This window comes from Harpegnathos saltator, unplaced genomic scaffold (genome assembly GCF_003227715.2).
Source record: "Harpegnathos saltator strain DR-91 unplaced genomic scaffold, Hsal_v8.6 scaffold401, whole genome shotgun sequence".
Taxonomy (NCBI): domain Eukaryota; kingdom Metazoa; phylum Arthropoda; class Insecta; order Hymenoptera; family Formicidae; genus Harpegnathos; species Harpegnathos saltator.
The window spans coordinates 424,320-437,454 of NW_020230208.1; the positions used below are offsets into that span (position 1 = coordinate 424,320).

Below are 13,135 nucleotides of genomic sequence, written 5' to 3' on the forward strand. Positions count from 1 at the left end.
GGATATACTGAGACGTGTCCGGCCATTGGGACGTTTACCTTAATAACTGGATGTGTGTACCTTGTGTCGACGAGAGAAACTGTTGGCCCAGCTAATTCAAACACGACTCGATCGGTCTTGAAGAAATAATCTTTTCGCTAATATGTAAATATCGATGACACATTCCTGACCCGTTGCACCGGCGAAGGAAATCATTATTCGACGGCGAGCGCAAATTTTCACGGGGACGCGTGTTTGAATTTCGCAAGTGAGACTTTCGGTTGAGCGAGAGGATATTTCAATTCCTCATGCTGAGAGCTCGAATATCCTTGTTCTCAAATATTAAGACGACAAAAGTATCCGGGTATCGGATTGTTACAAGCCCTCCGCGTCTCGGCGACGTAAAAATAATCCTCTACTCCCCCGCGACATCGCTGTTTACATTTCGCAAATATATCCCCGCTCGCCCGATAACGAAAAGTATACCAAAGTTTATTCTCTCCTCGTTCGCTCGCGATTCTCTCCCCGAGTTCCCCCTCTCGCGAGATCGCGGAACAGGGCGATTGTTGAAGCGGCGATCGCGTCGCGAGTCGAAAAACGCTTCGGAAATTCGCGTTCATAGGGGGCGAGCGAGGGTGGGCGGGCGGCGGGCGAGCGCGTAGCAATTAGCGCCGGGGGTAATCAAGGAATTTGCATTTAAATGGTGGTCCAAAGGTGCATAATAAATCGCGCCGCGGTTCCGCTCCATAATGGCGCGCACAAGCGCGCGCGTTCGGTTTCGGTTTTCGGCCGCAGCCAAGACCCCTCGTCGCGCCCGCGGGAGAGACGCGCTTTCACGGCCGATCGCCGCTTTGGAATCCGCTCTTCGGTTGGAATCGCCTTGCACAGCGGAGAAATTCAGCGCATTTTGCGACGCTCGGCGTCGCGGCGCGCGCGGCACGGCGAAGGCGCGTCCGCTCGAGAATCTCCGTTTGCCGTTCGCCGTTCGCGGTTCGGTCGGTCGCTTTTCGCGTCGTCGCTTCCCCGTGCGAGACGATATCAGCGCGGATTCATTGCTCTAGAGAACGACGCGACGAGACGAGAGTACGAAACCCGCCCGCTGGCGACGTCCGATAATTCGCAATTAACGCGGCGCGTGTACGCGCGCGCGGACTTTATTAACGTCGCGAGCGTCGTGTTTTCTTCCCGCGTCGGCCGGACGAAAGAGCTCGCGTATCGCGTGTCGCACCAATGAAGTAATTAGTATCGACCGATAATACGGACGAATTATTATCGCTAATGCTTTAATGCTAATACGGCAACGGGCAGCTGGCTTCCGCCGGCTTATGGAAGGATTAACGTACAGAGCGCAACCAGAGATTAATATCTCCGCGTAACCGTAATGGTCATCGCCCTCTGCCGCCCCGTTGCCCCGTCGCACCCCCTCCCGACCCCTTCCGTTTAGTAGTCAGCTGGAATCGCGGAAGGAATAGTTGAGTTTCCGCTGCCATCGCCGTCGCCGCTGTTGTCTTTTCCTTTCAACATCCCACGTTAAACATTTCTCTTTCTCTATCTCTCTCTTTCTTGTCCTGGTGGAAGGCGCGGCGCGGCGCGGCGAAGGGGTTGCTCGAATTCTTATTCTACGCGTGACGCGACGCGAGCGCGCGCGTGCGCGCGCGCACGCGCGAGAGGGTGCGTTTATACGCGACCAGTGGTTGTGTCTCGGTCGGCATACAATAGACGGTAACCGCAAACGAGTGGCTCCTCGTTTTCCCCGCGACAAAGGTAATGATATCCTATTGCCGTTGTTGTTGCGATTAATTTACGCGCAACAATGAACGTTCTGCTCGTCGTAATTAATTCCACCGTGCACAATGAGTATTGTTGCCCCCGCCGCAATTAATACGCTTTTGTTTCTCGCACACCGCGCGCGCGCTTCGCTCCTCATCGTCGTCGCTCTCTCCCTCTCTCCCCCTCTCTATCCTTCTTCGCGCTCGTCCTCTCTCTCTCTCTCTCTCTCTCTCCCCCCCCTCTCTCTCTCTCTCTCTCTCTCACCACCTGACATATACTCGTTTGTTAACCCCCCTCTCTCTTTTTCTCTCTATCTGCCATTCGTCTCTTCTCACCCTCAATTCAATGACCTTCGACCCGCCGAAGCCGCCGGGTCGCGCGAGGGAAAAAGAGAAAGAGCGGGAGCGGGAGGGAGAGCAGGAGAGAATCGTCGCACGCAACGCGAACGCGGGCCGTTGGTGGTGTTGAGAATCCCGGTTCTAATTGGTCGTGAAGCTCCGGACGCGGTCTTGGCCTCGCGAGCCGTTCATTGTGCGCGGTGTCTCTTGTGTTATTTAACGGCGAGTTCGATCGCGGTGCTGCGAGGCAGAGGCTCTCAAATGCGGGAGAGACTCGATGTGACGCGACGTGTCGACGAGACGAGGGAGCAAGCTTTCCGCTCGTCATCACGCTCGCGCGACTTCCCGCGGTTTGAGAACGTCTGCGTCTCGCCGAGATGTATCTACGTAGAGACGGCGATGCAATAAAATGACAAACAATGGAAAACAATTAGACGAAGCGTCGACGGCTCATGGCTCAGGTCTGGCTGATCTCAGTAGTGCGAACGAGTTTCCTTGCCTCTGCCTGTTTCCTGCTCATTACTTCTTTCCCTCGCGCCGAGCGAAGTTCGTCTCTCACTGGAAGGCCGCCGACGCCTCCCGGATCCTCCGTATGCTTAAGCGGAAGCGTCAGCGTGGAAGCGCAACAAGCTCGGCGATCACGATCACATGGTACGTGATAGTAATAACGCACGTAACGCAGTACGTAACAAGCATACAGAAAAGAAATCGTTGCACGAAGCCAGCATCCGAGGATCCAGAGGAGCTCCTGGGATCCGGCGATCGCGGATCCGCCCGCACGCGCCCGAGGAGAGATCATCATCAGAGAGCGATCTGGGAGGTCCCCGAACTCAAATCGCGAGAGAGACTTTATTCGCGCGCACGCGTGAGCCGCCTTCGGAACGCTTGGGCGAGCAAACGCTAAGTAAAAGCGCCGATTACAACCTAGGGCAGCTTTTCGGACTTCGTAATCGCGAGCGCGGGTTAAAACTTTCAGAACATTACTCATTACAGAAGAGAATTTCTTTGCGAATGATTTTTTTTTCTCGCACAGATAATTTAGTAACTGGTCAAATTCGTAAGTTAAATGAATAAATTCGTGTAGTAACATGTTGACCGGTTCTTAGCATACAGACAACTAAACTAAACCGGTTCTCAGCATACAGACAACTAAACTAAACTGTGATTAAACGCAACAAGAAATGAGGTAATATATTAAATAATATATATTAAATAAAAATATATTAAATAATATATTAAATAAAAATATATTAAAACAAATATTTACGTTTTTGTATACACGACAGTAGTCTAACCTAGGCACTAGTCTAGGCACGATTTATTTATATATCTCTCTCTTTCTTTCTCATTTCAACGATGTTGACATATGTTATTAAGGACATGAAGCAAGCTATAATAATGTAACATTTAAGGTTGGGTTAAGTTATTAATCCTTCTCGCGGGCGCAGCCTCCCGCCTCCTATTCAAGAATTAATACGTGTTTATTTCTTAAATATATACATGGTGTCGGAGAATTTTCTATTTTTGAAAATTCTTTTGTTAATAAATTTTTAATAAACAATGAGCGACGGCTGCAACTTTTTGCATAACACTCAGGAACATGTCCTTAACAACATATATCAAGGTCATGAACTTTTGAGGGGGTTGACCTAATGTGCATATTTACCTCGATTACAACCTGGGGCGGCTTTTCGGACTTGTAATCGCGCGCGTGCGCGAGAGATATATATATATATATATATATATTACAACGGGCGATGCGGGAACTATTGCGGGCCCGACCGGGATGGAATCGCGCAAGTTGCCGAGTGGGACCCGGGCCTGATGGACGTTTTCAGCTCTCGGCTGGCGCGGCGCGGGGTAATTTTGAGTACACTCCCCGGGTGGTTGGGCGAATTCCGGACGACGATCCCGGGGGCTCGGCCGACGATCGGAGACGAACTTCGCCGGCGCGGCGGCTCTCATACGCACATCACGCTCTCATTCCCTCGCGCACACATATACATGGCACACATACACGACGACACGTGTACGCGCGAGCGCGGTGCGTAAGGGGTGCACACTCCTTCACACTCATAGTGCTGCTCGTATACAAAGTGAAAAGCACTCGTGTGCGCGCCGTCGCACGTCGGCGACGTTCAAACACTTAACTCACTCACCGGATTGCGTTTCTGGACGGATTGCGTTTTCGTCGTACTTCTCATCTACATGTAATCAGACAGCACTAGGTTTGAGAGTGTCGGTGACATAAGCCGGGGGATGTGACGTCGGGAAGAGAGAAAGAGACGGACGGGTCTGGGAAGAGCGGGCCGGAGCTTTATATACGCGGGGAGTGCAGGAGGGGGCTGATGGTTCCGCGCGCCTCTCGCTCGCGGGAACAATCGCGAGCGCGAAGCAGACGCGCGATAGAGTGTTGAGGTGCCACCGATAGTTGACGGTTTAAGCGAGTGTGTCTCGTAGCGGACTCGTCTCGCGAACGTGCCTTCGCGGGCAAACTTTCCCGTCGCTGATGTGTGCGGCGCCTCTCGAATTTATACGTCTAGTTTACACTTGAGCGCGATCTTCGCGCCGCCTGCCACCGCGCGCGTTACACGACGGCTTGAAAATTCGCGAGACTACCGACACTTCGGTGATATTAAGATGTCTGTGCGGTGGAGTGGGTGCGTGTGTGTGTATGTGTGTGTGTGTGTGTGTGTGTGTGTGGTAATATACTCGAAGCAAGTCTACTCACTTTCGCCGTGCTCCTTGACGCGAAGTTTCAGAGTGTCCCTGGCCGCCGTGAGGAAGACGGTGTCGTTGCTCATCTCCTTCAGCTTCGCCATCGTGTACGCCTGGTCCGATATCACGAGATGTCGCTCTAGGATCTGCTTCGTCTGCCACAACGGATCGTGGATTTTTCATCGTTAGACACAGTCCAGCGGTGCTCGAGAGCAGCCCTTAAACCCTTCTCGCTCCCGAGACATTGGAAAATAAGAGCGAATCTCATTCGCGGCTTCGGCGGTCGAGCAAGGTGACAAAAAAGATGTCGGGCTCAAGAGCCCGAGGAGTCGGCAAGTGTCGGCAAGACACTGAGGACTCCTGAGATAGAAAATAGAAGACTCCAGGGAAAATATGAAACCCAGCGAGCTACCCCCTCCGAAAATAGCGCGAGTCTCTGCAGGCTCAGGAAACAAAACCCGAAGATCCGCGAGAGCTCGACGACGCGGCGATCGATACCGAGTGGAAAAAAGGGCCACGGGCTGCGCAAGGCGGGCCGGAAGAGACATCACTCACGTGATAACTGTATTCCGGCATGAAGAGCTTCTTGCACGTTGACGGATACGCCTCGGCCGCGCTGGTCCAGGCGTAGTCGCGCGGGACGAAGTACGTGAACCGCTTCGTCGTGTCGTTCAGCTGATCGTTGAACCCGCGTCGCTGGCCCAGCACGTAGGTCGTGCTGGAAAAAAGATAAGAAGCAACGTCGACGATTAATTTCACGTCGGTAACTCCGGCGAGAATTACGGGCTTCCCTCATCCTTTTTCTTTCGGTCCCTCTCTTCCCCTTTTCCCCTCTCGCCGAGGAACGATTTCAGAGGAAGGGACCGTGGATAACGTCATAACGTCTAATCCGTCTTGCTTTAAATCGCGTTAATTGAATCGAGGGGCCGCGAGAGCGCGGGAGAGAATTAAGCACCGCCGCGCGGGACATTTTTCCGAGGCCACGGGGATCGCGCGCGAGTAGAAGGCGCCGTGGTAACGTCGCCGCGTTGTTTACTCTATCCTCTCGTCAGGGCTTCACCTTCACGCGCGTCTCTTACGGGATTTAATCCGCCCTCCGCCCAGCCGGGGCTTGAACTCTCCGCTCTTTATAAAGCAGCAGCCGTCGCCGCCGCCGCCGCCGCCGCCGCCGCCGCTGCCGCCTTTCGCGCTCAAGTCTACCTGTGCGAGATCCGATACCCCCGATCCCCCTCCCGGGGGAGGAGCGAACGAGCACAGGCGGGTGTCAATTATAATTTTAAATCAGGAGATAATCCGGCCGAGTTTTCTTCAAGCTGGCGACGATATGCCGGGGCACGATTGTTGGCCGGCTATTTGAATCAACGTACATAAACAATCTCTCGCCGGATAATCTCCGCTCGTTGCAACGGCTCTCGGACTGCGCAAGATCCCAGGCTCGGGTCATCCAAGTTTCCCGAGGCTGCCGAGGTTCTTCGCCCCGTCCGTCGTTAATTTCTTCTTCGGGGCTATACCGGCACCTGCCAATCGTAGGTCTACGTACATGTGCGCCATCTTGTCTTCGAAGAAGTTTGAACGCGAGATATAAGGAACAGTGTTGTATTCCTCTTCCTCTGTCCGCAGGCATGTTATCTTTGTCCAGCTTCCCCCGACAGAAGCTGAGCTGGGCAAAGCTCGAGTGCTCGTGGACAGAAAGGCCGTTCTTTTCAAACGCAGCCCTCGCAGGCGCTTCTGGAGCGCTCAGTCCATGCCCACGAGTCTATGGTTGATTCAAGTTTCTTCGATCATTCTCTTCTTCATTCAAACATCGTCGATAAAGACAGACGTTGCAGGATCAACGGAGCAACCCTGAAGAGACATTCGCCAAAAAATTCCACGAGACGAAAGGAGATCTCGAGTCACACGACTGACAGATGCCGCGCATTCGGCTCGCTCTGAGATTAACTCATCACCTGCTGATTTCGACAGACTCGTGCCGTCGCGTTTCGCGACGGCAAATATCTCGTCCTTCGGATCCCCAGGATTTGCGAATTTCCCGGGGCGAACCCGGTACCAGCGTTGCGACGTTAGTCCTGGGACTAATTGGCTCCGGAGTTCGGAGTCGCAGCCGCGAGATCTCTGAATATTCGGCTCCTTCGGATGCTCGAGTTCTCGGGACACTCGACCCGTCGGATTCTCTCTCTCTCTCTCTCTCTCTCTCTCTCTCTCTCTCTCTCTCTCTCTCTCTCTCTCTCTCTCTCTCTCAAGACGCTCTCGCGTTTAAGCGGGTTATATAGATCTGCGATAGTCGTCGTCGACGACGACGATGAATCCGGCAGCGTTCGTGGGCCGGTAATCTCGCCTGCTCGAGTTCATTTGCTTTTTGCGTTGCGCTCCGACTGCCAAACGTTAAATTGGACAAGGAGGCAATATCGAGCGCGCCCGGGCTACGAATTTAATAGGTCCGACGTGGCGCCCTGCGAAACTATGCAATTCCGACCGTAAGAGGCTTCCACGGTTATAGTTTTTACGCCGACCGATGGCGACCAAGAGGCGGGGGAGGGGGGAGGAGGGGGGGCGGCCCCGAGGTAATTGGAATGGGGATTTGTTGCGTTATTTTAATTAAATTCGAACGAGAGCGCACGCGGGAACGGAGGAGAGAAGAATCGAGTCGTGCGGAAGAAAGGTTCGCCGGGGTCACGCGCGGATAAGATTTTCCTTCGGGAACGGATAAGGCGCGATGGTGCTCTGTCGCTGCCGCCGCCGCCGCCGCCGCCGCCGCCGCTGCTGCTAGAGGTGCTGGTGGAGCCGGCCTGGTCGAGATCGTATCTACGCGTGGGTGGAAAGCTCGTGCGCTCGCACGTGTTTGCCAGCCGCGCACACGTGTAGCCGGAGCGAGCGCGCTCGCCGTCGCTCGCAATTATCGATGTCTCCTCAGATAGAGATATCTCCCCCCCCCTCTCTCTCTCTCTCTCTCTCTCTCTTTCCCCCGTGAAAGATGAATCGTTCAATATATCATCCCGTCGTGCGAATAGAATCGCGAACGCGGCGGTCCTTTTACTCCCGAGCAGCCGAGCGGAATACGAAATACGTACGGGGTGTTTCGGGATTACCGGCGACGGCTCGACTCCGATTATTAAACGTTGAAATTCACGACGACTCGCGGCTCGGCACACCGAGCGTATATCTCATCGTATTGCGCGCTGCTGCTTTCTCCCCTTTCTTTTCAGTTTCAAACGCAACTAGCGCAACGTCCTCTCGCCCCGTTGAGCGGGGAGTTGATGATCCGGAGTACTTTGCACTTAATGAATAAAGATGAAGAAGAGAAAGAGGAAGAAGAACGTAGAAACTTACTTGAGCATCGGGTCGGTCCTGAGCTTGTCGAGCACGGTGGTGTACGGCACCCCGAGAAACCTGTCGATTATGTGAATAATTCCGTTGGTGGCGGCGATGTTGGCGGTGATGATGGTGGCGTTCACGCCGCCGCCCTCCACGGTGACGGTCTGATTTCCGGTGGGTCCCTGCACCACGTTGAAGTAGAGCTTCTTCCTGTCGGCGGCAGTCTGCACCTGCAAGAATCCAGGAGGAGTCTGTGAGAGAATGTTCGCGTAGCAGGGATGGAGCCGGCGGAGGCGCGTGACTCACGTTAACCGCCAGTCACGTGTGCGGCTTTAAAGGGGTTACATTACACGTCGAAACTGCCGCGGAAGGTACAGCGCGCGAGAGAATGAGAGAAAGCAGAAAGCACGTAGCGGAGGAGAGAGAGAGAGAGAGAGAGAGAGAGAGGAGAGAGGAGAGAGACAAGAACGTGTAAAGAGACGAGCTCTCGTAACTCTTCGCGAGGACGCAAAGAGAAAGAGAAAGAGAAAGAAAAAAAAGGGCAAGGATGTTAAGCGTTGCACAGCGAACGGAGTAGATCCTTCGAAGGCACGTGACTGTCGAAGCGCTCGCGCAAGCGGCTGTCTCAGAGAGCACGATTGATCGCGAGGAATCCGCGAGGCAGCACAGACAAACGTGTAGCTTTTCGATGCGCTGTCGATTCATCGAAATCACTCGAGTCGCTCTCGTGCAATTTGGAAAAAGAAAAAGAAACATCTCGCCAACAGGATCGTCGAAGAGTGATTTCCCGGCACGGTGAGGGTTCGAGTCGCCTTCGAGGAATCGATGTCGTGCGGGTGGAAATGGCAGGAGTATCGCACGCATGCACGCAGTTAAGATCGCAGACGGGACGGGCGGGAAATGGAAATTAAAAGTTGTGCGCAAGGGCGCGAACTTTCCGCCAGCTAGTTAGCTGTAAGTTTCGCGCGCAGTTATGACTGCATATACGCAGTCATGAGCACGACAGCAACAGCAACAACAATAACAACAACAACACCAAACAACAAGCACGAGAACATCAACACATATCGTCGCGCCGATGAACGCGGGGGAGAAAGTCCGACGAGGTCAAGTACCCGAGGATTCCCAGCGAGGGTCGTACTTCGTGTTGGCGTTCGGCAGCCTCGTAAGGAAATTTTATTTCGTAATTTCGCTCGGACAGCGTCGCGTCGAGTCGCGTGGCAAGTCTCGTGTGGAACGAGAGGGAAAAAGCGACCAGACAGGAAACAGCTTCTTGAAGAAGTGACGCGTTCATTATCCCGACGACGTGAAAGGCAGCCGTCGCTCATCGGCGGCGGCAATCTCCGGAAGGAAATCGCGTAATCGCGGGACTGAGCGTCGCGGAACGCTTCCGGGGGAGATCGCGATCCGCTTTCTCAGACGACCGCGAAATTTGATTTTAAGTGACAGCCGTGGCGGGCCCGGCGTGCGCGATAGCGCAGGCGAAACGAATCCCTTCGATCCGCCGGATTATCCGGACGACGCGGAGGCGCACGTCGCGCGTTCTAGCCGGCAGTGCGAGCTTTTAACTTGCAAATATCGTCCGGATTGCAAATCGACGTCCTCCCGTTGCCCCGCCCGCCTGCCCGCTCCTGTCCTGTCTCTGCCTTTACCTTCATTCGCTGATGTCGAGAATGGAAAGCTCGCTACAGAGGCTGGTGGAAGAGAACGGGAGAGAAAGAGAAAAGGGGGGCAAAGGGAGAGAGGGCGCACGCCAAGAGGCAACGATCCCTTTTCCGGCTGATCCAGCTCTCATGAATTTCTCGGCGTGCACTTAGAGCCACTTCCGGTTACTTCCCTGACGTTCATCCGCGCCCGAGATACTACGGCCGACAGAGAGAAAGTGAGAGAGGGTGCATGACGGGGGGGGGGGGGGGTATCTCGAAAAAGGCGTAGACTCCCGCCGAGTCGGTGGCAGGGAGAGCGTTTGCGAGGGAGTTCGACGTCGATTTTGTCTTAGCGAAATTGCGACGTCCGCGAGGGTCGGGATGCGGAGTGGCGTCTTCTTGTAGTAGGGAGATTGTGGTAGCCCGGGAAAATATCTTCCGGGATCTCGAGTCCGCTCGGATCCACAGATTAGAGAGAGAGAGAGAGAGAGAGAGAGAGAGAGAGAGAGAGAGAGACGTTGAACGAGTGTTGGGAAATATTTAGATCATCGCGAAAATCTCGACAAGGGTCTCGTTAAATAAGAAAGCAACGGAAGAAAGAAACGCGTCGTGTATTCGTTAATTAAAAAACGAATATTTCCTAATCGGATACGCGACGGCGACAAAAGGCGGTTGCGACGTGGTTGCAGTGTAATTCGTTCCCTTTAGAAATGTCTTTCATCTTTAGCGGAGGGAGAGGGAAGGAGAGTCAGAAAGGAAGGAAAATTTTCTGCGAGAATAAATGAAAAATTCGGGTCGCCGCAGACAGCTTGCGTAAACACGGTTTCAAGCAGCTGTCGGCTTTAAGGCGCGGGGAGCTTTTTAATTTTACTGCGAAATAAAGAGGAGCTCTCAGGCACTCAGCGATCGGCCCCGATAAAGGTCCCCGGTGCCTGCGATACGCCCGTGCAATTAATTTTTTAACCGCGAGCGCGTCGGGGTTTTCGACAGTCGGCTGTCAGCCAGAAATAACAATTAGCCGCGCGCAAAGCCGCGCCGCGAGAGTTTTATTTGCGCGACGAACGACGGCGAATAAATTAATTACAAATGTATGGGCCGTAACAGAGGATAAATCAGGTCGCTCGAACAGTAAAAGGAAACACGTACGAGAGATGCGATCGGTGGAGAGAAAGAAAGCCTCAGAGACTAATTTATTTGATCTCCTCTACCGAGACCGAAGTATTCGCGAAAGATTTGCGTCCCGCTCGCTCGATCAGACTGCTCGGCGACCGCGATTACTAAAATTAAAAGCGAGCCGCCAATTTCGAGAACAAATTCGAGATGCGAATTTCAGAGCTCCCAGAGGTCTGTGCATTATTTCAGAGGTAGAAAACCTAAAAGATGCAAGGATCTGGAGAGAGAGAGAGAGAGAGAGAGAGAGAGAGAGAGAGAGAGAGAGAGAGAGAGAGAGAGAGAGAGAGAGAGAGAAAGGTTCCCTTTAATGTTTCTTTAAATAACCCTCGATGTCATAAACACACCGGGTCGAGGCAATATTTAAGCCGATAATTAAAGCAGGCTCGCGCCAGATAGCCAGTATAGCTCGCGAAATATTTAAACTAATACCTTAAATAATTCTCTCACTTCCCTGCCCTCCCGGCCCCTCTCTCTCTCTCTCAAATATGGATGTGAAACGGGCGGCAAGGTAGAGCAGAAGGGCGGCGCGGCTGCGAGAGGGAGAGTCGTTTCGCGGCGATATCGCGAATAAAATTGAATTTTATGTCGCAGCGCCGACACCGTTTCGCGGTGTCCTCCTCTTCCGGGAGTGCTTTATCATTTCATCAGCGCACGAGTACCGTTTCGTGCGGCGCGGCGCGGCGCGGCGCGGCACCGAGGAGAGGAGAGGCGAGGCGAGGCGAGGCGAGCAGAGAGAACGCGTACGCAATGTACGCCGGGAGTATAAAGCACGAAAGCGCTGTAAAACATATCTCGCGACGATAAATTAGTGCGCGGGGGCGCGCACGCTGCGTGGGTGCTTAATGCAAATCAGGCGAGACGGGGAAAAAACGCGGAGAAGAAGAAAGAGGAGAAGCGCGCGCGTATGTCCGACAGGCGGCTCCGTCGCGCCGCGTGTGTGATTCGCGACGTATTTCTCTCCTCCGCCGCGCGCTTATCGTATTTTCGCGGCCGGTGGCGGTTATTAATTATTTTCCTTTGCCCCCCCCCTCTCTCTCCCCGCACGGTCTCATGCAAATTGGTTGCGTCGTGTCGCGTCGCGACAGAACTCGCGCCGTCGCCCTCGTTCTCGTGCTCGTTCCTCCTTCTCGCTTTTCGCGTCGCGATTCCGTGTGTCTCGTTAATCGATATTCAAACGACCGAGGGAGAGGGAAAGAGGGGGGGGGGCAGATGCCGCGATGTGCGATCGAACCGAAAAGTTCGAACGGCCTGACGGACGACCGTCGACGCGACCGTGTTCCATTCCGTTCGGCCATGCGATAATGTCGCGCCGCGCGCCGTAGGAAAGCGCCGTTGCTTCTGATTAAGGGCGATTTAGCCTTTGTTTGCGATCATTAATATATACACCGGTGCGTACTGGATGAGCCTCGGCCGCTGGTCCCTTCCTTCCCGCCCCCTCGACCGAGTCAATATTGGTACGCACGTCTGTGCGCGCGGTAAATAACGGGCGGCGATATTAGCGATCGATGCGGCGCCGTAACTACCGGCAATTAGCGAATCGGCATTAGCGCACCTGTTTCGGCCGTGCTTTTATGATAATCCATTCGTAAATTAATTAATACCGCCGCCTCGCGACCTATCGCCTGCCGCTTCTGCCGCTTTGGAACCACGAAGGCATTAAATCGGATCGTCACCCCCTCCGTGTCCCCTTTAGCCAAGCTTCAGCCGGCGCGTTAGCAATCCGTTAGAATTCGGATTAATCGACGACGAACTCTCTCCAGCGAAGAGAGACGCGACGCGACGCGACGCGACGCGTGCGATCGGTTGCGTGTGACGTCACGCCGCGAATCACCGCGCCGCGACGTCGCGACGGGCAAAGGACGCGAGGAGCGGAAGGGAGCCCTTTTCGTCCTTTTACCCTCTGTGCCGCGTGCAGAGAGCGTTTGTTTATAGTGATCGAACGTTAATTTATTAACGAGCGGACGTAGTAATTAAAGCCAACATCCCGTATCGCGCTGCTGAATGATTGAAGCGACTCGATGGATATTGAAGCGTAATTAGCTGTATCGGAGATTTCGCGTAATTGCGTTCGTGGACGCAGGAAATCGACACGACGCGACGCGACGCGACGCCGGCTGATCGGATAGACTCTGGCTCGCGAATTGCGACGCGATAGCGCGATAGATCTGCCGTGCCCCATCGGCTCCGTTGCAATTA

General features: G+C 54.0%; 1 protein-coding gene across 5 annotated transcripts in view; it reads right to left on the reverse strand.

Annotated features, from left to right (window-relative positions):
- Fas1 (fasciclin 1 Fas1 domain-containing) overlaps positions 1–13,135 on the reverse strand; it is a 43,818-nt gene that overhangs the window by 7,145 nt on the left and 23,538 nt on the right. For 4 of the 5 annotated variants that reach the window (XM_025301084.1, XM_025301085.1, XM_025301086.1 and 1 more), the window contains 4 exons: positions 8,136–8,350; positions 5,361–5,523; positions 4,819–4,960; positions 4,247–4,291 (listed from right to left, as the gene is read on the reverse strand). In XM_025301084.1, the coding sequence (XP_025156869.1) occupies positions 4,247–4,291; positions 4,819–4,960; positions 5,361–5,523; positions 8,136–8,350 (565 nt within the window). The remainder of the gene's footprint in view (positions 1–4,246; positions 4,292–4,818; positions 4,961–5,360; positions 5,524–8,135; positions 8,351–13,135) is intronic. The other variant, XM_025301087.1, reaches the window with a different exon arrangement.